At 46.4% G+C, this 23,251-nt stretch overlaps 1 protein-coding gene across 2 annotated transcripts in view; it reads left to right on the forward strand.

Annotated features, from left to right (window-relative positions):
* Positions 1 to 4,996: 4,996 nt before the first annotated feature.
* SPATS1 (spermatogenesis associated serine rich 1) overlaps positions 4,997 to 23,251 on the forward strand; it is a 44,522-nt gene continuing 26,267 nt past the window's right edge. The window contains exons 1-4 of one of the 2 annotated variants that reach the window (XM_075594853.1): positions 4,997 to 5,145; positions 11,834 to 11,984; positions 20,993 to 21,117; positions 22,864 to 23,022. In XM_075594853.1, the coding sequence (XP_075450968.1) occupies positions 5,094 to 5,145; positions 11,834 to 11,984; positions 20,993 to 21,117; positions 22,864 to 23,022 (487 nt within the window). In that variant the 5' untranslated portion in view covers positions 4,997 to 5,093. The remainder of the gene's footprint in view (positions 5,146 to 11,833; positions 11,985 to 20,992; positions 21,118 to 22,863; positions 23,023 to 23,251) is intronic. The other variant, XM_075594854.1, reaches the window with a different exon arrangement.

Below are 23,251 nucleotides of genomic sequence, written 5' to 3' on the forward strand. Positions count from 1 at the left end.
TCCAGCCTCACCGGGCCTGCTCCGGAATCCAACCCTGGAACCGGGTCACTTGGTGATACACACGGGCTTAAGACCGCAGACGTCTGAATATGGTCTACCGCAGTCAACATCGATGTAGGGTCAGCCGACAGGGCAGCGACAGGTAGAAATGGCTTCACAGGCCACAGTTAATGGATTCCGCACTGCGGACATCTGGCAGTAGTGCTGATCTCTCCTCCCAGTAGTCTGCATTGGAGACACAGGCACTGGAAAGCTTCTCTACCCCCCACCTCTACGACCAGGAGACCTGGTATATAGGGGTATATATGAAAGTCAGCCATATTGCTCTCAGTAGTTGCGTGTGTCAGCATGGGAACTCAAGAATTCAGTATTTCTTGCTCGCCAGCTCTGTGCAACTGAAGGTGGGGAAGCTCACACCCGGCTCCTCCTTCACTCAGGGTAGCGTGCACTGGTTGGCTCTCGCAGTGACCCCTCCCTCTGGTGGAGATTGGAGGAGGGTCACTCGGCTGCACGTCAGAACTCAGGCTCACCACTGAGCCAGTCACAGTACAGGGAGTTGCGGCCACAGCTTTCGCGCCACTTCCCATGCCAGGGCGGTGTTCTGACTTTTGCGCCAGACCCGGCCAAGTTCATACAAATACTTTTCTTGCAAACAGTCCATGCGGTCTCCCAGATCGGCGGGAACCGCCATTTTGGACCACACTGCAGTCCATGCTCACTACAGGTTCGACTTGTGTACAGTAGTTATCACCATCTGGTAATCAGGCACCTCATTCGCAGTCTCACACGTAAACACAATGTCCTCTCTGTCTTCTCCCTCTGGTGAACCCAGAAGATCCATGCAGGACAAAGAGGGCGTGGCTATGGATTTCGTGCCATTCCATAGCCTACTTGCAAAGGGCAACTCTGCATTTTGTACCTCCGTTGGACACACAGCACGTGCGCTTCTCAGGCTTGGTGCGAACCGCCATTTTGGATTCTCCACACAACGCGGTGCAACATCAAACATTGCCGCCATCTTAATTTTGCTTCTTTCACGCATGGTGCTCCCTAGCTGGACAGTTACCAGCTTGGTGAAATAAAGTATTCCTGCTTGCTCTGCCCTTCTGATGGGGTAAGGGCACACTCTGTTAATTTATCTGCAGTGTATTTACCTCTGCCATGGTGTAACTACAATGTACCTCAGGCTAGGCAAAACTCTCTCTATGCAGCATACTGCAAACTATTGCAGTCCAATACAAGTGCTCTGTGGTGTATAGTCTGGTTACTGGCTAGAAGCACTTAGGATCTGCCTTGACGCACTTAGAACGTCACCTACTGTTGGCTACACACAGCGTAGACCCTACCAGAAGTTCCTGACCCAAGTTAACCAGGCTACCACCTTAGGCATCATACAGCCATCTGCCTCAAGGTGACTCAGAACAGCTATAGCCCTTGTCTCCAGATCTATCTCACTCTTAAGGGGCATCTAGGGTGTACTTTGCGAGTGTGCATGCTCCTGACTACCCATAGACTCCCTTCCTTCCTCAGCACTTGCCCTGGAAGTATACATGTCTCTATCAGCTTTGCTTCGCTGAAAGCCTGTCCTGTTGATCTTACACACAGCTCAGCAGCACATCCAAATGTAACCCTGCCCCCCCCCCAATCTCATGTCGGGTACCCTAGGGGAAATGGTGTCCTGGTTACTGTATCTAAGATGGTGCAAACCTGCTGGCAACAGGGGTCCTGAGTCTCCCGCGGTGGTATGGGGGATGATATCACGACTGGCGTTCGAGGTATAGCTGAGTCATACTCACTGGTGGTACAGTGCCTCCATCTCCAACAGATCCCCAGCGTGGTTGGGAGGAATCTCTGAAGGAGAACCTCTTTGTGTAACTTCTTCCTGAATTATTCCAAGCTCAGGCGAGATGGTTTCTATAGCAAGGATATACTTTATTTCCTCCACAGGCAGACTGCCCATCATGCAGCCCAGTCACTCAGCTGCTCAGCATAGGGTTGTCACCCGAAGGAAGTCCCTGGACAACACTCTTAGTCAGGGCCCTAGAAGCTGTTCTTGCTCTTCTCTTACTCCCTGGTGGAGTAAAAGTAATAGTCTCCCACCTCTCCCAGAGGGAGGGCCACAAAGCCTGACAGAGCCCTGGCAGCTTGCTGGGATAGACTATCCTCTCTCAAGGGTGGAGAGGAACTCTAAATTCAGGAAATGCTATGCAATAAGTAGTTCCAATAGGCACCATCCCTGTGTCACTGTGATTGGACACAGAGCCTGATGACACTATCTTCACTGCCTCACTGCACAGCATAGGTGTGTGGGGAAAACCCATGATTACTCCTGGGAAACCTGCCCTTACCAGGGATTACTGCACAGGAGGAGAAAGAACTATAGCCCAAAAACTACCCAGGGCTACATCTATTATCCTCAGTACTCAGCAGAGAAGGGATTTCCCCCTATGTCTGCGTCCTGCAGTTCAATGGGAAGGGGTCAGACCCCTAAACCCACCAGGCCTTGGACAGTAGTACTGGCTGCCCCCGCCCTGGCTGCAGCCCTGTGGGTGGTAGTGGGTGACGTAAGGGAAGGAGTTACATGTGGGGAAATTGACATGAGAGCGGAAATAGTGTTATAAGGGAGAGAGAGTGACAAGGGACAGGATATACCTTTTGGCTTTCACTTCCTGGTGCACAAACATTAGGGACGCTGCAGCCGCGGATCAGAACTTAATGCCATTCTGCTGATGACTACTCTTTTTCTTACACTCAGAGCTAGTGATTAGCACAGGAGAAGAGCAGGACACTGTTTATCAGTGCACTGTCATTAAACAGATGACTGGAGGGAGTGAGGAGAATCTCACTTCAGGTTTACCTGGAAGTAATACATTGAGAGCTTCCACTCGTTTTCAGGTATGTCCTGGGCAATGTTCCTGCTCACTCTGCACCTGGAAGAGAGGGAGAGCGGGATATGGGCCAACCACATAGTGCATTTTCTCCCCTGGTGGACCAGTCAGACCTTGGCAACAACACCTGTTAAAAGTGTGAATAGGTCTAATTTTAGTTTTGAGAGTTCCATTATAACTTCCCTTTTCATTTATATTCTCATTCCTTAATTGTGGCCCTCACCTTTACTATTTGCATAAATAATAATGTAGCATAGCTCATACACATTTGATTTTCTATGATACCCTCTTCTGTGCTACTACTATTTATCTCCTTTCACTTATATACCTCAAAGAGTTTGTCCCCCTACTCTATTGAATGGGTTACTTTCTCTTTTACCAGGGTATTTGCACATCTGAGTGCTTAAATACTGTAGTTTGCTGTCTTCCTCCGTTTGTGTCTGCCCTTACCCTGAAAGCTGTTTTTTTCCCTTACTATAGTATACCTACCACCTCTTTGAGAACTATCAGTCTGTGGCTTGTAGTATGGCATCTTTCGTTTCCCCCCATTGTTCTGTTACTACATTTCCATTCCCCACTCTACCAAAGAATCCCTAAAATATAAGTAATGTTGTAGAACAGAAATACTGTAACATTTGTCTCCCTCATGTGGAACCTAACGGTTTTACATAGACTGTACAATTTGCTAGATTAAAGTTGAAAAAATATCAACATGCTGGTTTACATTCCTGGTACTACTGTAGTAATTCCACTAGCGTACCGGCAAATAGGGCCTGCACATCGGGGAGAATTAGGGGACTACCGGTAGCCTTGGCCTCCAAACTCCTGCAAACAAAGTAATTGCATTTTGACCCAAATATCCCACATAAAACTTACACACAAGAAGTTTCACGTCTCTATGGCAAAGGGAACATGTAAACAGGAAAAGCAGGGGTCAGTTTATTTTTCACATGTATTATCCCTGGTCCCAGGTTTATGGTGCTAGGTAGCTGCCAGGGACCCCACGGTTTAAGGGGTAACCAGGTGGGCTTAACCTTTATTGTATAGCCTGGTCACCCCCTCCCATCACTGTGGGTAAAACCACAAGGCCTATTAGAACGAGGGTAATTGAACATTGCACACAATGTGAGCGCACGTATTATTCTTTTTAATTTATAAAATACATATTTTCGATCTGCGCGCTGGTCTCTTTTTCTTTTTACTGAGGTACAACTCTGTGATACTCCAAAGAACAGATTGCCACCATTGTGACGTGCCCTAAATAACCTGGCAGCTTGTGATTAGGCACCACATTGGAGCCAAGATAATATATTATTTCACTGGATTTAAAGCATCTGCACTTATTTGTGTTTTTTTTTCTCTTTTTTTACATTTCTCCCACGCTCCCCCCGGATTTTTAAAGAAATCTTGAATCTCCCAGGGACCTACGAGGACAGTCCCTACCAGTGGGGTTTGAGCGGGGAGTTGCAATCATATATTTATTTTTTCACTGTCCGCTTGTCACATGATTTATTTGATAAAGTCACAAATTATACACAAATAACACTGTAATATAATATTGTAACTTGAATATAACACGTCACGATTTGAATGTGTACTGTAGGAGCGCCTAATTATTTCCCCTTATTGTTTACATAGAACCAGAAGTTGACCGTGATCTCATGGTGGCGAAGTTAGGGGGGTAATAGATGATTCAGTGGCCTAATGTCTCAGAAATTGTGATATTTACAAGAACACTGTGTAAGCAAAGCCCTCATTTAACCCTCTAGGTGTTTGAGTCCCCAGGCGCTCTCTCTCTCTCTCAATTTTACAGTTGATAAACTTCCTGATGGTGTAATTTTTGGTTTTATTCCAATTATAGAATTGTTTGGGAGGGTTTACAAATTGACTTGCACGCCCCACATGAATATTTGTGCCCACAGTTTTTGACTGAAGCCAGGTTACTCGACGTGGGCCCTTATGGTGACTGTGTACCAGTTGCTGTAAAAAGAAATAGCAAGGCTGGGCTAAAGTTGAGCTGTTACTTAAGCTACTGGAGTTTGTCCTGCCCGTTTCCTAGGAGATGCTGCTCTATTGTTCTCATGGGCAGAATTGTTGTCAGGGCTAAAGGACACGTCTGTTTACAGCACCATGCAGATATGTCTGTGATCAGAAGTATGAAAAACTAAACAGTGAGCCCCTACATATGCTGGAAGTTTTCAAAATATGGTTTCCAGTGATGTCATGGCAGAGCTCGACAAACGTCCACTGCAGAAAGGTAAAGATACAATTCTGCACACAGTAATTGATACAACCGGAATAGTGTTTCAGCTGATAAAGCAAGTGAAGAATATATAGATATATCAATCTTATAATTTATCTTATTCTATTTTCTGCATTAAAGCAGCAAAACATGTGGCACTGCACAATTCTGTTTACAATTTTTATTACAGTGTAGCCAGGTTCCCCTTTGCAGAGCTGACCCCCCTCCTTCTCTGGCTCACAGCCGCCGCTTGCGAGGAGGTGAGGGGGCAGGTGCGCGAGCAGCGCGCTACCTTAGAGATGCGGCTGGTTGCCGGGGACGCGAGCGGGCCGTTGCTAAGGCCGTGGTCGCGTCACGAGGGTCCCGGCGGCTCGCGGTCAAGGAAGCCGCCATTGCGGGTTGCGTTGCGCATACGCAGGAGACAGAGGTACCGGGAGGCTCACAGACAAGTCGCGCATACGCAGTGAGTAGCGCGCGAACCCTAGCCTACCAGGGAAGGCTCTTGGAAGGGACTACAAGTCCCATGAGCCTCTGCAGCGCCCCACGTGACGCCACGGAGCCAATAGGGCTGGAGGATGGCCCTGCAGGAGAAAAGAGATAAATTTGGCGGGCTTGGGGCACGTTAGTCAGTTGGAGCCAGGAGATGCTAAGGGAAGGAGGTAGGGTGCAGGAGTCAGTGACTCCCTGCACTAGGCCAGCAGCCCCCAAGGCCCCAGCTAGCCCTGAGCCACCCTGTAGTGTGAGTTGTGTCAGGGACAGCCCCCAGGTTAGGGACCCTGCCACTTACTGTCTAGAGCCAGATAGGGACACAGCAGAAGCTGCGCGTCTGTGCAGAGGTTTGGGCTCAGACCCTTGCTGTTGCTGCATCAGCCATCCGGGTGGGATCGCCCCGGACGGTAGTTCCGGTGTACAGTCGACGTCGGGATCCTTTGTGAAGTTCCTTGGCAGGTCCGGGCACCGAAGTGCCCGGCAGGAAACCTACAAGTGCACCAACGATTACTATCATATTCACAAGGGACATAGTGGCTGCGCAGTCACACATATACATCTCACTTGAGGGTGGGCTAATACTGTGTGGGGTTGCTGGACACTGGGTGGAATCATCCGGTGGAGGTGGAGGTGAAGGTAGCGTCCTGCGCGACGCCGGAGTTAGTGTCTCCTCTAGGGAGGGACACCTGTTGGTATAAGTGTATATGCTCAAGGTTATTCATGCCAGTAAAGTCTCTGGTTGTTTTACACGTTGTGTGGAGTGATATATATATTTCCTGCGAGGGAACCACTCCCCCTCTGGTGGGAGCCATCGCAGGTGGAGGCGCTGCACCAAGTAACAGGTTATACATATTGTCATACGTACCCCAGGCTCTCCGTGGCGGAGGCTTAGGCCCCCTGTGAGCCTAACAGGTAGAAGCACCACGCTGGGTAATGCATATAGATCCCCCTACATACACCATATCTGCGATTGGGGGGGGGAATATGGGTTACAACAGTATTGGAGCAAGGGGTCTCAGGAGCTGAATTGTGTTAATTTCAGCTCTGCAGACCCCCTGTTTCAAGAGATACTTACCTCCATAGCAGTGTCAGTATTTATGTGGAGTTTAAATGTCCAGGTCACGCTGGCCATAAAGGATGATGTCACAACTTGCTATTGGACCATGTAATGCGGAACATTTAAGCCGCCATTTTGTTAGGCGCACAAGCACCCTGGCTGCAGAGATACTTGCATCTTCTGTAGCGGTAAGTATCTTTGGAAGCTTGAGCGTCTCCGGAGCTGAAATTTACACAATTCAGCTGCAGAGACTCCCTGCTTCAATCCTGTAATACAAACAAATACAGTACATTGTTCAGTGTTACATGTTTGGCTGATTAAAGTGGTATTCACATTTCAGTTCCTTTTAAAAATAGGATTGTGTTTTATGCTAAGGTAGCTTAATACATGTGAGCGTATCAGGAACAGTACAACCAGATTTTATTGTTGGATCAGCTCATGCATTCCTTCAGCCTTCATGCAAGATAGATACTACTCTTCAGATGTTCACAGAACACATCCCTCCCATCTTGCATACTTCTTCCCTGAACTAGGCCTCAGAGGCTTGTGGCCCCTGAGGTTAGTCCTTTACCTACCAAACCCCTGATGGGGCAGGGTAGAATCAGATCCCATTGTGTAGAAAACCAGTGCATCAGAAAAAACAAGTCCTGTTTGGAATAATAAACTGTAGTTGGGATGAACTCCTTGCATATAAGCATACTGTATAGCATAACGTAGCCCTAAGAGGGTTAGGGGACTAGTACTTAATGCCAGCGGCACCATAAATAAGTAGTACAGACCAAAATCCCATTAATCAAAGGAGAAAGAAAGGGTACAGCGACCCATAAAGTGCACTCACTCAGTTTCTCCTGGAGTAACCAACATTAGAATTTTCTTAGGCGTGCAATCTCCCAGGAAAGCAGCAGGAACTAACTTTTTTTGCTACAAACCGGGAGCTTCCTTCTGTTACCTCTGGCAGTGCACTGCCTTATTTTCCTACCAGAACCAGATCCCACCCTAAGGAGCAGGCTGCACTGGGTGAACCCACACTAAATTTGAAGGGAGCCATCTTTTATACCAGGGGAGGGTCTCACTCCTTAGCTCCGGTAAAAGGGGCAGCACTCCTCCGGTGAGCCACCCCCCCCTTCTGGCACATGCTCCAACGGTCCCCAGCCTGCACCTGGAGACCGATACAAATTGACACGCCAGTGAGGAGACACATGCTGGCCCATGTGAAAGGAATTTAACCCTAACACTGCCTTCTCCTTACCAGGACTTAGGACCCGGACATGTTTGCTGCGTGCTTGCGGAAGCGTGCTGACGCGCGCTCCCGCTCAGCACTGAGCCCCTACAGCCGCAATTAGAGCGGCTTTAGTAGGGGCTCACCTGCGCTTCCGCGCGCTTGCCGAAGCGCAGGTCTTGGGGGAATTTAAAATTCCCCCGCTTGCAGGCGAGACAGGCCGGTCACGTGAGCGGTTCGCCCAATGAGGGCGAACCTGCTCCGTGACATCACTGGCCCGCCCCCGGTCAGTGATGCGCCCGCCCTCGGACCGCCCCCGGACCGCCCCCTGACGGCTGCTGAGAGCGCTTGCGGTAAGCAACCGCAAGGCCAGGGAAAGCACCCGCTTTCCCTGCGCCTCAGCGCGCCTCAGCACGCCAACAGGGGCCATGGACTCGGCCTTAGGCTGAGTCCCCAGTCTTCACTGTGGCACGCGCGCCCGGCGGGGGGGCGGCGCGTGCACAGCGCTGCACCACGATAGGCGGTCTGAGGGGAAAGGGAAGGTTTGCGACGGGATTTGCGTCGTGGCTGTGGGTTTGCAGGGGCGTGGCCATGATGTCCCGTGGCTGGTTCGCCCTTATTGGCTGAACTCCTGGCGGGGGCGTGGCCATGCCTCCGTCGCAGATGGTAATTTCAAATTCCCCTGCCTCCCTGAAAACCTGTCGCGCACCTTTCCCCAGCGGTAGGGACTGGGACCGGCCGGACTGGGAGGGTGGGGCTTGATAGCACAGCGCACGCCGAGGCGTGCGCTGTAGAAGTGACTGGGGCCGCCCCCTTATGGTGTTAGAACCAGAGAGCATATAGCCAGGGCACATGGCTACATATATAAAGTGCTCCAGTAAACCAAGAAAGAGTTATGAATCACCTTTGTATGACAGAAACATAAAAATATAATTATGGTGTTTTTGAGCAATATTAGCAGTCAACCATAAGTACTCATCCTAAAAAATCAGGAACGTAGCTAGAGTACATTCATTTATTGCTACAGTAATTTACTATATAGTATATATTTGGTTAGCATTTAATTTTTGGTTTAAATGAATTGCTAGTGTGATTATAAACTAATATTTTTCCAAGTTGTTTACACAATCAGATGTACATGATTCATTTATGTTCAAATGAACATTAACTTTATAATGCTCTCATATGGACACACTTTAATTTGCTGACACGGTTCCCAAATATCATGCAAATTGCAGATTTGCTAAAAAAAATATTGCCTGCTAAATGTCCTAAAAATATTGGACCTGATGAAAGGTCCGTATGGGACCAGCAACGTTGTCTTCCCACTGTTCTTGGCTGTCACATTAAATGGAGAACTTCATTATGATCTTGTGAGTAACGCTCTACTTTGTATCTCTGTCCTAGAGGAGACCGGCACTTTGAAGCAATTGTTTTTCTAAAAATATTGCCAAAAAACTGCTTCAGCTCTATGTGAGAGATGCTATTAGTTGTTATATTGGTGGCCTATGGTACTGTCCACTGGGATGAGAAAAATAGACCTTCTTCTGCCATTTATAAATGCAAAAGCACAGTTTTTTTTTATTCTTGCAGCAACTTTGGTGAATAAAGACCCATATCCACAGAGGTCCGTTAACTCAGTGCTAACAATGGTTATTTCCCCTCAGGTTAACACATAGCCACAAAGCAAATTATATGCAAAAACAACGGCCATTGTAAATCTCCTTAGCATACGCTTAACGATACGCCTGTATAAGTTACGTTACGCTTGTCTTATTCTAAAGGTGGCGTTACTCATATCTACACCCTGGAATATGGGTTTTAAATAGAGAAGGGACAGGGTCTATTTTGCTAGAGTCCAAAGTGACTTATATACCTCCCCAAACACACCTTTATGCAATATGTGGGAGGTAACGGTGCAGAAAATGAACACACCTGAGATATCTCTCTCTCTCCCCTTCCCCCTTCACCTCTCCCTTCCCCCTTCCCCTCCCCCTTCCTCTCCCCCTTCCTCTCCCCCTCCCCCTTCCCCATACCCCTCCCCTTTTCTCCCTCTCCCTCCTCTCCCTCCCCATCTCTCTCCCCCTTTCCCCCTCATTTACTTTTATATGGCCTAAACAGTGGGAGCTAGCAAAGAGACTGATGCTTAAATAGTCATGCTCTGAAAGTACATTACTACACTACTATGTTTCTCGGTGAGACGAGGCGTGATTTTATGGGGGTGATGAAAGAGGATGAGGAGAGGAGATAGCAGGTGTACATTTTATAACTAAAAGATTTAAATAATATTTATTATCAGCGTTCGATTCATGCAAAAAAAGCTTCATATCCATAAGATGACCCTCTAATAAGGGATAAGTTCCCAGCATATTTATCTGGATGCATTAGCCAAAAAAACTACAAAATAATATATACTGTACATGTATTCAGTCTTATTGCACCTTTTAATGTATTAATGTTGTTAAAAACTTGCATTAAATGACCCCAGCGACGCATCATTTTCCACATGTCAACAGTTGTTTCAATGGCGCTCCGTCAAATCTTGATCCAAATGATGCACCAGCTTTGACGCAGTGCAATAATGTTGGATGCCACTGTATATACATGTATTTGCTTTCTTTAGCATTGGGTGTATTGTATGACATGACCTCAGACCAGGCAATTGTTAACCAGATTCATGCCGCAAGCAAATCCCATTAAAATACTGTGTAAAGCAACTCCTTCCCTTACTTCTATTCCTCTCAAAATTGCTTACAAATGTACACAAGGCAAAAGCCGGAACAACCAATGCACAGCAGCTCAATACATTGACTTATATTTAAATTGCTTTTCTTAGCATCCATTTAATTGGAAACACCTTTGAATCCCCCTGGATTACATAGATTGCAGAAGGAAGCCTAGCCAGAAGAAGAAACACAATGGGAGTCTAGAATCCCGTTGTTTTCATATTTCTTTCATACGTCATCCTTTTTGCACCAGTACACAACCCAAAAATATTGCTATCTGCCAGATAAGTAAACCATCTACAACAGAATGCCAGTATTTCAGCAGAAAATCTGATAGGAGTAAAAACATCCATGCAGAATAACGTCAATGGATTTGTTTGACTTGAGTGTGTTTGTAGTGTACAGTAAGCAACCTGTCTAGTCTGCATAGGTGATAGATTGCCATGACCCGGGGGCGTGGCCCCTCGGTCACCTGATTGGCCGCTGTGGCGGGCGTAGGCGAGGAGGGGCTTATGGTATTAGGTCAGCAGCCGGGAGCGAGTGCGTGCACTTGCTCCTGGTTGCAGCAGTTTCCCACCCATCCCTCAATTTTAGAAGGTTAGCGCGGAACCAGGTTCTGGGGTGTTCTGTGAACAAGGCGAGAATTGTATAGGGTGAGTGGGCAATATGTTTTGGGCAATATTGTTAACTTTCCTTTCTGGTTTCAGGGTAAATCCCGAAATACTGTTGCAAACAAGGACAGAAGTTCCTGAAGTTGACCAAGTTGCCTTTGTCGCGGTGGCAGTTGGGGGTAAAGGCTTGTCCTTGCCTGAAAGCTGGGGGTAGAGGCGAGGGGGTGAGTCACCGGGACGCAACTTCCGGGAGCCCTCTCGCAATGCCGTCCCAAGGGGGCATGACGGTGGTTGACGGGGGTCAGCAGGTCAAGGCCCGGCTGACCCTTTACTAACCTATTAACCAAGCATTCTGGCAGGGACTAGCAGTTACGCTATCTTCATTTAAATAAACAAAGCCGCGGCCTTTTATACCTCCAGATTGTGTCTGTCGTTATTTGTATGTTTTGTGTGGGTAAAGGTAAAAGGGGAAAGGGGGGATTCTCGCGCCTCCCTGGTCATGTTTTTGTCTCAAGCTACAGCTACAGTATAAACCACTGAGGTTATTTGCTTCTGTTCATTACCATCTAATAGTAAATGAAAGTGTTTAAATGTTTTGCAGCTGTCGACCAGGATTGTAAAGTGCTTCTGCAGCACGATTGGGGCTCTAGATCCTCCATGAAGTCTAATGGCTGGCACTATACTCCCCAATGGGAATGTGAAGAAGAAAGCTACCTACCACCTATTCAGTGCACCATGCCCTCCTATCCCAAGTAAGTTGTACCTTGTACAGATCTAGCAGACGCTAATGCACCCATGATCGTGCGATTTCACTTTACCGTAATCGCAAGTCTTACCGGGCGATTTGCAATACAAACGCTGCTGCCAGAATCACTCTACTCTTTCCGAGATCTGTCTCAGCATCTCCCCTCATGAAATCCCTCTCCTGGCTTCCGATCAAATCCGCCATCTCACACTCCATTCTTCTCCTCACTTTTAAAGCTTTACACTCTTCTGCCCCTCCTTACATCTCAGCCCTAATTTCTCGTTATGCACCATCCCGACTCTTGCGTTCTTCTCAAGGATGTCTTCTTTCTACCCCCTTTGTATCTAAAGCCCTCTCCCGCCTTAAACCTTTTTCACTTTCTGCCCCGCACCTCTGGAATGCCCTTCCCCTCAGTACCCGACTAGCACCCTCTCTATCCACCTTTAAGACCCACCTTAAGACACACTTGCTTAAAGAAGCATATGAATAGCACTGTGGATATTCTGAACACATGATACATAAAGCTTGGCCCCCTGCAGACGCACTTACCAGAACTCCCTCCTACTGTCTCTGTACTTTCTCCCTACCTACCAATTAGACTGTAAGCTCCTCGGGGCAGGGACTCCTATTCCTTAATGTTACTTTTATGTCTAAAGCACTTATTCTCATGATCTGTTATTTATATTATCTGTTATTTATTTCATTACCACGTGTATTACTACTGTGAAGCGCTATGTACATTAATGGCGCTATATAAATAAAGACATACAATACAATACAATGCAATGGAGCCATGAGTTTCCTAATCGTGTGATTTCCTAATCGCAAGGTGCCAATTAGTGCATTAGCGCAGCGGTGCGCAAACTGGGGGGGCGCAAGATTGTTTAGGGGGGGTGCAGAAAGCAGCGGCGATTTTGCCAGGAGCAGAGGAAAAAAAGCCGTCTGCAGCGGCAATTTTTCTTTTGGCCATTAGGTGCCGCTGTGCTACACAGCAGCATCTCCTTGCTTCCTGCATCAGCGTGTGTGACATGGGGAGAGGGGGTGAGTGAGACTGGCACATGGGGGAGTGAGACTGGGACATGGGGGAGTGAGACTGGGACATGGGGGAGTGAGACTGGGACATGGGGGGAGTGAGACTGGGACATGGGGGGAGTGAGACTGGGACATGGGGGGAGTGAGACTGGGACATGGGGGGGAGTGAGACTGGGACATGGGGGGGGGTGAGACTGGGACGTGGGGGGGGGGTGAGACTGGGACGTGTGGGGGGTGAGACTGGGACATGGGGGGGTGAGACTGGGTCATGGGGGAGGTGAGACTTGGACATGGGGGGGTGAGAGTGAGACTGGGACATGGGGAGGGAGTGTGAGACTGGGACTTGGGGACGGGTGTGAGTGACATGAGGGGGGTGAGAGTGTGAGATGGGGAGGGGGGTGAGAGTGTGAGATGGGGAGGGGGGTGAGAGTGAGTGTGACATGGGGAGGGGGGGTGAAAGAGCTACATGGGGAGGGGGGTGAGAGAGAGACATGGGGATGAGACAGACACTGGTGGGAGGGAGGGAGACACTGGCAGGAGGGAGAGAGACACACAATGGCTGGAGGGAGAGTGTGAGAGAGACACTGGGGGAGGGAGTGACAATGGCTGGAGGGAGAGTGAGAGACAATGGCTGGAGGGAGAGTGAGAGACAATGGGGGTGAGGGAGAGAGACACTAGGGGAGGGAGAAAGAGAGAGAGAGACACACAGGGGGAGGGAAAGAGAGTGAGGGGAGGGATAGAGAGGGACTGGAGGGGGAGTGAGAAATACAGGGAGAGGGAGAGACTGGGAGAGGAGTGTGAGACTGGAAGAGGGGAGAGAGTGAGAGACAATGGGGGATGGAGAAAGAGACACACACTGGGGGGAGGGAAAGAGAGAGTGGGGGGAGGGAGGGGGAGACACTGAGGGGAGGAATAGAGAGGGACTGGATGGGGAGTGAGAAATACAGGGAGAGGGAGTGACTGGGAGAGGAGTGTTTAGACTGGAAGAGGGGAGAGAGGTCCTGAAAGGCTCTAATGTGGCGGGAAGAGAGAGATTAAAAATACAGCAGAAATGGGGACGCTATTAGACAAATATCATAATATTTATTTTTAAGTTATGTAATTTGTGTTCTAAATACTTTTTTTTGTAGACGCGTGGCGGGGACGTTACAAATCTGGTTCGCCCTCAATGGCTGAACCAGCTCACGTGCGCTGACGTCATGTGATTTTGATTACATCAGGCAGGGGGGGCCCGAGAAATTTCATGGATGAAAAGGTGGGCTTGGCATAAAAAGTTTGCTCACCCCTGCCTTAGCGCACAATAACTGGTGCAATAAAGTCTGCTACATCTGGTGCTTCAGTGTTCAGTACATACTGTAATAATCCTGTGTGTTTGTGTAAAAAGACAATGTAGAAAGATTTGATAAACATTTTATACTGTAGGTTTAGATAGCTTTGGGAATTCTATTTTTCATGTCTGAAATATAGAACAAAATAGAACCTTCTTATTATCTCTGCTCACTAAACCCAGTAAGACATACAGTACTGTAACAAAAAAAATGACCGTTATTTAACTCAAACATAAAAACAAGGTTAGAAAGGAACCAGATAATTACAGGTCCATTTATAAAATAATGAAAAAATAGGTGCAACTCTCTCCCTCCCTTTAATACAGTAACCTGTCAATTTTTGAGTTGTGATGAATACACATTATATTAAGTTTCTATAACATCCATTAGACTCCCGTCAGTAGTTTATAGTACAGCCAGGCTCCGGCAGGCTCGGTAGTGCGCCCTCGACATCTGGCTGCCATCTTGATAGTAATGGGTTTCTAGACATTTCTAGTGACGTTGTTACATAGAAACATGTGCTGTTGGAAAAAGATACGGAGTGCGCCATATGCCAGTCACATACATTTACGTAAATAAATCCCACAAATAATTCTGCTGGCTGTCCGTAGCCGGCCCGCGGACAATATGTTGTGAACTAACTGTTCACGCGGCTGTAATCTCACACCTGGTCACGGTAACAAAAACAGTAAGGGCTCGCTCAGACAGGCCGCTACGGCAGCTTGCTAGCGTTCGCGCCCCCGCCGCGTACTCCTGCAGCACAGCGATCTGTGCTCAAACAGCAGGAGCCAGATCGCGGCATTTGGGGGCGTGGCGGGGGCGTGTAACGAACGCGTCACGGAGCTGGTTCGCCTTGATTGGCAGAACCAGCTTGCGTCACGCGACTGTAGCCCAAAAGTTCAATTTGGGTGGTGCCAGCAAAATGTCGCAGTAACAACGCTGCACTTTGCCGCCGGTGGAGTTTTCAGTTTGAAAACTCCCACCGCACAACCCAAATTTGCGAAGGACGTGCGCGCGCACGTTAGCGCGTGCAAGCCGCATCGCCTTCTGTCTGAGCTCAGCCTAAGTCTGGCTACATCTCTATAGAGCTTCCTACTGCCTTCCGGTAAATCTGTTTTTTGTGTTTTCTGTTGTTTGAGCAATTATTAACTCGGTGATGTTTTTGAACAGGGTTTATTTAATAAGGGTATCTGCCTTAACCGTTACAGTTTTCATAACAGTGTATATCCACCGAGAGTTGCAGGGTTGGCAATCATGTTAAGAGCAAATAAGAGGTGGTAAACAGTATAAAGAAAATATAGAATCTACAGGAATATATACCCACCTCAGCACTGTCCCTAATAAATAGTAACATCTCTGTCTACAGAATCATGTTATATATTGACAGACAGATATCTGCCTGTAGAATACTGTAGCTCTCTTCTAAACGGTATCTAAATAATCAGTCTTCCTAGTAGCGAATGAATCGATATTTAACACAGGCTAGCTCTGCAGTGCAGAGAGTGGGACCTCACAGGCCTAGATGTACTAAACTTCAATTTTTATATCATTACCGGTTAATGGTAAAATAAAATAAAAAAAAGAGTTATTTTTACTCCTGCATTTACTAAAAGTTTAACACTTACATAATGCAGCGAGGGCTCTCCTTTTATCGCAGTGAAACGTGCGGGCTAAATTTAACCGCATGTTCGTAAATTAACACGCAAAGGAGTAGACATCGCCCAATTACATATGCTAGAGTGTTACATTTAGCAAGTGTCTCAAATCAGGATACAAATGAAAAATGACCTATTCAAACCCTGCTCATTAAACTCCGATAACCAGGCGATATTTTACTACTGACAAAAAAAATATCACCAATTTTTAGCACTTATCCTAGACTGGAGTTGGGTCGATCTCGTATATGTATATGTCACCATGGATATACAGTAGGCAATATAAAACTAGCCAACTGAGAATGATTGAGAAAAATACATACCATTAACAATGTTGAACGTATTTTTTTTTTTTTTGTAACCATAGGGTTGTGTTAAAGGCCTATTACATAACCCTATGATTGAAAAGTATGATAGCGCCAAACCACACACACACCACACACACACACACACACACACACACACACACACACACACACACACACACACACACACACACACACACACACACACACACACACACACACACACACACACACCTGCATTGTTAGTGCTGATTAACGCAGATTTGTATTTGTATCACTAGCGGGATTTAATCGGTGAGTTACCGCTTTTTTGGTGTATGTAAACGCAACTAACTTATAAATACATAATTCTTCGTAAATATGTCACGATACAGGTCTTAGTATTGTAGAACAGGCTACACGGAAGGAAGATTACACATTGGTTATATGTATTTATTTATAAAATGTTTTACCAGGAAGTAATACATTGAGAGTTACCTCTTGTTTTCAAGTATGTCCTGGGCACAGAGTTACTGTCGCGGCCGAGTTTATTCTCACCTTTACCCGGTCTCGGCCGCGACAGATACCGGGCGTGCGCCGAGGTGTCCCGGGCGCGCGCCGGAGCCTCGGAGGATCGGTCCTCCGATTGGGGCTTCCCCCTGCCATCTCCGGGTCTGCCGGGTCCCCCGGAACCCCCCACCGCCATCCCCCACATTAGGAGCAAGCCAGGGCACCCTCGGGGAGCCCTGGGCACGCGCGCCATGCGCGCACGCTCCCGATGAAGCGTGACCGCGCATCGGTGACGCGCAGCATGCCGAGGGAATTCACTGCAAAAGCCGGGACACCTCGCGGCTTGCGGCTCTAGCCGAATTAGAATAAACAGTGTCGCCACTGTACAATGACAAATACATGGTTACAAATACATAGTTCCATTAAGTGAAAAGGGTTATACAGTACATTATATACAAGACATTGCATGCACAGTAAGAGATAATATATATTATAGGCATATGTAACAGTTACAGACCAGATTGAAATGTGAGACCGCTTTAGTTTTGAAAGATGTGATGTACCGTCCTTATATACAGATGTTCATTTTAATTTCAAACCATCCCCCCCCCCCTGTACACCCTCTTCACACTGCTGATGGATATATGGTTCTTCTTCATGCTCCAGTCTCCACATTTGTCACTATCCCTTTCCTCCATTTATTGCCCGGTCTGTTTATTTACCATCTCCTCTGCCATGAATTCTCCACTTCTCCTGTCTTAAATGTTTATCTTGTGTGTTTTTTTTTCTCACATCTGCGTTAAACTCATAGAATAGTTTGTAAATCAGTATTGATGACCTGAGGAAGAGTGTTCTCTCGGAACCTCGTCCTATAATATCAATTGTTATTAAAAAAAATTAAAAAATCACATAATACTTAAGAATTCATTTACTCTGCACTACCGCAGTTAGACAAACACTGCTATTTTTACTTCGTAAATACGTCCCTGCAATCCAATTTTGTTATGATGCACATTATTAACACATCAATCTGGAGTTTTAGTAAATGTACGTCACAGGGTAAGATGACAGAGGAGACCCCCTGACTTTCGATATAAGGGATTTAGAGGTGGACCCCTATTCGCCCCTATTCGCTGTCCCTTCTGGAGTGAACAGACCCCACAGCTAGAGATGGGCTTATTTTGGGTGGGGGGGGGAGGGATTTGGATCCACCTCAGATTGGGTGGTTCCTTTCAGCAGCAGGATCACTCTCCAAAAGAAAAATTAGAAATTGTGGATTTCTATTTCTTTCACAAGCAAAGAACAAGCCGTTCTCAGACTAATTTTTGACGAGAGAGAGAGAGAGAGACCTTTCTAATTGATCTAATATAAAGCTCTATATAACTCTTTATATAACTCTATATAGTTGGTATGGAAATCCTTTCAGGAAGTGTGGGACAGGACTTATTTAAATATACTTTGCATAGCCATTAGCATATCTCCCAGGTGTGCTCCTCGCGCTCTCAGATATTGATTGAATTTCGGGAAAGTAATTTAGAGTTTTGCCCATCCTTAGACACACTATGGAGGCAATGAGACAGCGTGGAGAGGGAATGGGAATACGGATAGGAGCGGGTTGCACGTATGGGGACGTCATGTGTGTTTTGTCCATGCAAGCATCTATGAGGGGGGTGGAAACCACATGGGATGTGACCTTTTATTGATTCAGGGTAGTTAGGGCAACCAATTCATGCCCATCCGTGTCTAAAATGCATAGGCTGTCAATGCCACGAAGTTTACAGTATATTCCTCCTAGCAATTCTGCTTTTAATCCTTATTTTGATAGGAGCATTAGCATTGAAGTAACAGTCTCACAGTATTCCCTTTGAACTAATATGCAACTGAAACAAAAGGGTTGCATTTATTTTTAATGTTTTAGTGATTTTGACTTAATTAGCTGGTTCCTTTTTTCCCTCGTTTTTAATTTTGAATACAATTAAAATAACATGTTAATCATTTAAGAAGATATATAAAATATAAATAGTGTATATCCTGTTCTATATTCCAGGCATGTTTATAATTGTTTTCCTCCTCTGTTCACCACCCTTATAGTGATCATATATTTCTCAATGTTAAAACTGTAAGATTTTCAAGATCCCATTTGTATTTACTTTCTAATTATTTCCCCCAGCCCCCATAATAATAATGTAGGGCTTTGTAAATAGGACCCAAACAGAGAAGCGTTACATGCCAGAGGAGATGTAGATGGTATTTACTCAATGTAAAAAAAATAAAATACAACATCATGTAAAAGTTCCCCCTGCCCCCAAAAATCCCATTTTGAATTGTTTAAAACCTTTCTTCAACCACTCCCTTGCCAGCGATATCTACAACTCATTGCAGAGAAATGCATAGGTGCTACGTCTTGCAGGGCGGGAGTTAAAAAAAAAAAGGTTTCAAATAATTCTATACAGATTTTTTTTGGGGGACGGGGTGGACCTTGATATGAAAATATTTAATTTAATTCGCCCACTCTTTATCATCTCTTTTCCTCCATACAAATCCTTACATTCCAATTCCTCCAACAGGAGTCAATTTCTATTATTACTCTTCTATTTATATGGCGGCAGCATATTCCATAGCGCAGTACGATGTGGGAGGGAGGAATAACATTGTGTGACAAAAGCGTACATATATGTAAGGACAGACTGAGACAGCAAGAAAGTCCCTGTCCCACGGAGCTTACAAACTAGAAGGAGGGAATATACTACAAGTGCTTTTTAGAATGTAATGTTTAAGCCAGAGTACCCAGTCTGGAAGAATGACACATACTGATATACAATTACCTGATCAAAATAGGTCAATGAAGGGGTCAATATAGAGATAAATGATTGAAGAGTGTTTTTCTCAAATATAGGTTAACCAGATGTCCTGGGTTTAGCCGGGACAGTCACGTTTTTTTTAAGGTCTGTCCCGGCTGGCCGACATTCTTTAAAATGTCCATTTTTTTGTGTGTCCTGGTTTTAACCATCAGAGAAGGGGGGGGGGGGCAGCAGAGAGCAGAAAATGCTGGCAGAGAAGAGAGCAGAGGCCGGGTCTGAGCTGCCGAGGGTAGGGGCAGGGTTAGGTTCAGCGGAGCCCCAGCAGTGAGAGCCGGAAGTGAGGTGTCTGCTGCCAGACACAGAGAATGGGGGGGGAGGAGAGAGAGAATGAGAATGAGAATGGGGTGTGTGTGTGTGAGAGAGAGAGAGACAGAGAGGGGGGGGGGGGCGGAGAGACATAAAGGAGACGGGGCGTAGTTGATGTCATTTGTTTTATAAATTACTTTTTTATAACTTCAATTTTATTGGTTTTGTTTAAAAACAAAAATTGACAATTCATATATCATACAGTAGCGGCATACTTATTCTTACCAATGCCGGCGGCATGCCAGGATCTACTCCGGCTGCCGCCAGTCAAGACCGCGCGCCGCCGCGTTTCCTACACGCACCCCCCCTCCACTTCGCGCACATTTTATCCCCCCTTCCCGACCCCGAACCCGGCTCCTGCTCTGCCCCTCTGCTTCCCCGCACCCCCGCTTACCTCACTTTAAACTCCAGGGGTGTCGGGGAAGCCCGGGGAAGCCGGCCGCGCACGTGACTGTGACGTCACAGTGCGCCGCAACACGCCGCGTCTCCACGCTTCCCGCACGCATCCTGCCGTGCGGGAAGTGTAAGAATAAATAATGTCGCTACTGTATATCGAATCAGCCTTGTATCAATATACATCAGGTAACATAGTTAACAATTGTTTCGTAAACTGGTGGGTAATATTCTACTCACAGTAATTAGAGCGTCTGAGAGTGGAATAAAGTAAAATAAGGGAAAGGGACGGAAGGGGGGGGGGAGGGGGGCGGATGGGGAGGGGGTGGGGGAGAAAGGGTGCAGGTCAGCCTCCTCGCCAACTGCCCCTCAAGAAGAGACCCCAGGTCCCATCCGCCTCTGTTATAAATATATTTTTTTAATGTATCCCGGTTTTTACTTTTGAAAATCTGGTCACCCTACCCAAATGTTATCTCTGAGAGCAAATTCCCCTGCTCCGCTGAATAATGTTGTACAATAAATGCATGCTTTCAATATGCTAACCAAATTCTTTACCGGTTATGAACTAGGAGGAAAATAGCTCAATGTACCAAATGCTCCATGTGGTATGTATGTAATAATGTTAGTTAACTCATTATTCACACAGCTGTGATCTGGATTGGAAACCCACTTCCCGGTGGTTGCCTTCTCCTCAATACTCTGATGCTCCATTTCCTCATATAAAAGACAATAAATTTCCTGATGGAATCAGGCTTCTCCGATCTAGCCCAGGTGAGTAACACATTTAGCAACATGAACAAGATGTGTTTATGCTGATCTAACGGCACAGAGAATGGGAGGTGTTAGAAAATATATAATTTCACTGGCCGTAGCTGCATTGATACCAGGTCCTTACTCGAAGGAGATCCCTGAGCTCTGCTACAAGTGTCTTTACTGCAGGATTTCTGATTCTCAGGTCCCAGCAGTTCCTTTATCTAACAGGCTCCTTCTAGTGGTGGAAATAAATGGCTTTCTATATTGCACAGTAGCTGCAGTGCAAGCACTGTTTGCTAAGCCAGGGAGTGCAATCTTTTTCTCCTGCAGACTGTCCCCCTCTCTACGCGCCACATCCCCCCCCCCACTTACCAAGGTAACAGCGTTCTGGTCGTCATGACGTCACATTGCTATAGCAATGCGACGTCACATGACCCCATGGCGTAATTTGACGCCGCGTTGCAATGGTGAAGCTTCTCCAGAAGCCGTCTGAACCAAGGTAAGTGAAGTTTACAGAGGCCTTTGCCATTTAATATAAGTGCCTTCTGTAAACCACCCGCCCACCGCAGATAATCTCGCGTCCCCCCACCCCCCCAGTTTGCGCACCGCTGTAAGCGATACAGGGGAAAGACAGGGTTGTAGACCTGTGAAGGGTTTTTGTCATAACCAAAGCGATCAACCAACTTTGCCCAAGAAGATCCAAAACTGTGCTGTGCTGAAAAGCTGTGTAATATGGCAAGCAAAAGCTCGTAGGGGTCCATGTTAAAATGGATGAGAAGTAAAGAGTGACTCACTGTGCTCCTTTGTATGTCATTACCCAGAATCCCTGGCGGCAGTGGAAGCAATGTTTCCAATGCGATAATGGGGAATGAAAAGGTTGCAGACCTGTTTGAGGCATGCAAATGTACCCACAAGTGATATTTCTATTTACCATATTATAGCACAATTATCTGCTGTTTAACCCTTGTCTTCATAACATACTGATGTCACATACCCCCTCATAATAAGCCATGCTGATTATTACTAATTCATTTAATTTTCAAAAGGTCTTTCCTTAATATAACAAGGGTGCGCAAACTTTTTGCCCTGCGCCCCCCTGCCTGCTCCCCCCCACTGCTCGCACCCCCCCCGAAGCCGTCTGAGTCACGGTAAGTGAGTTACAGAGGCCTCCCGCGGTCCCCTCGGCATTTAATTTAAATGCTTTGGGGAAGAGCGAGGGGCCTCTTTAACTGCCGCACCCCAAACAAAAAAATCTTGCGCCCCCTAGTTTGCTCACCCCTACCTTAGTAAACAGTCAAGTAGTATTTCCACCAATGATGTTAAGCTTACAGGGCTGTGTTGCAATGGCTACGTTGTAAAATGTAATCTCCTTTTAAAGCACCATACCTACTTGGCTCAAGTTTTGTGGTTCTGAAATTTGGATTGTAATACCTCCAGGGATAGGATTCCTCCCCCAAATTGTTGTCATTTATAGCTTTTACTGTTCAACTTTCTATACAATATCTTATTTTCTAACGCTCTGAATACAGAAGCAGCATTGTGTGACAATAGAAACAACAAACAAGGGTCTATCAATTTAACACAAGTATTAGAGTGCTATTTGTGTAAGGATGTTTTTAGCATTAATCTAAGCTGTGATGACTCTCACTATTTAAACATGTCAACAACCGTGTTGAACAAAGGCTTATTCATTGTTCAACATTGCACATGTGTTTGATTATCAGCCATCCATGAAATATACTTTTGACGTATGGCATGTTTCAGGAGGCAGTCAAGGTGTGGGTGCTGAGTGGAGTTTTTATCCCAACTTTGGATTTCCCTTCACATATCATATTGGGAAGCGCACTAGGTTTGGAGGTATCCACTTGAGTAACCGGGAATCAGTAAATGAAAGGACAACATGCATGGAAAGGAAAAAAAAAGGTAATCTTGTTATCACAGATATAACGTTCCACTGTTCACTAATGGCCTTTGCTACATAGTACTGATGCACCGAAGGATGAGACTGCTAATAATGGACACTGGATGCCTTTTGACATGACAATTTTTAGCAACTTTTGTTTTTGGTCTTTATTGATTCATTTGTGGCTGGTTGAGACAGGTTCAATGCTAGGACCAGTCTTCCTCTAATTATAGAGGTCAATAAGGATTT

This window comes from Ascaphus truei, chromosome 4 (genome assembly GCF_040206685.1).
Source record: "Ascaphus truei isolate aAscTru1 chromosome 4, aAscTru1.hap1, whole genome shotgun sequence".
NCBI classification, from domain to species: domain Eukaryota; kingdom Metazoa; phylum Chordata; class Amphibia; order Anura; family Ascaphidae; genus Ascaphus; species Ascaphus truei.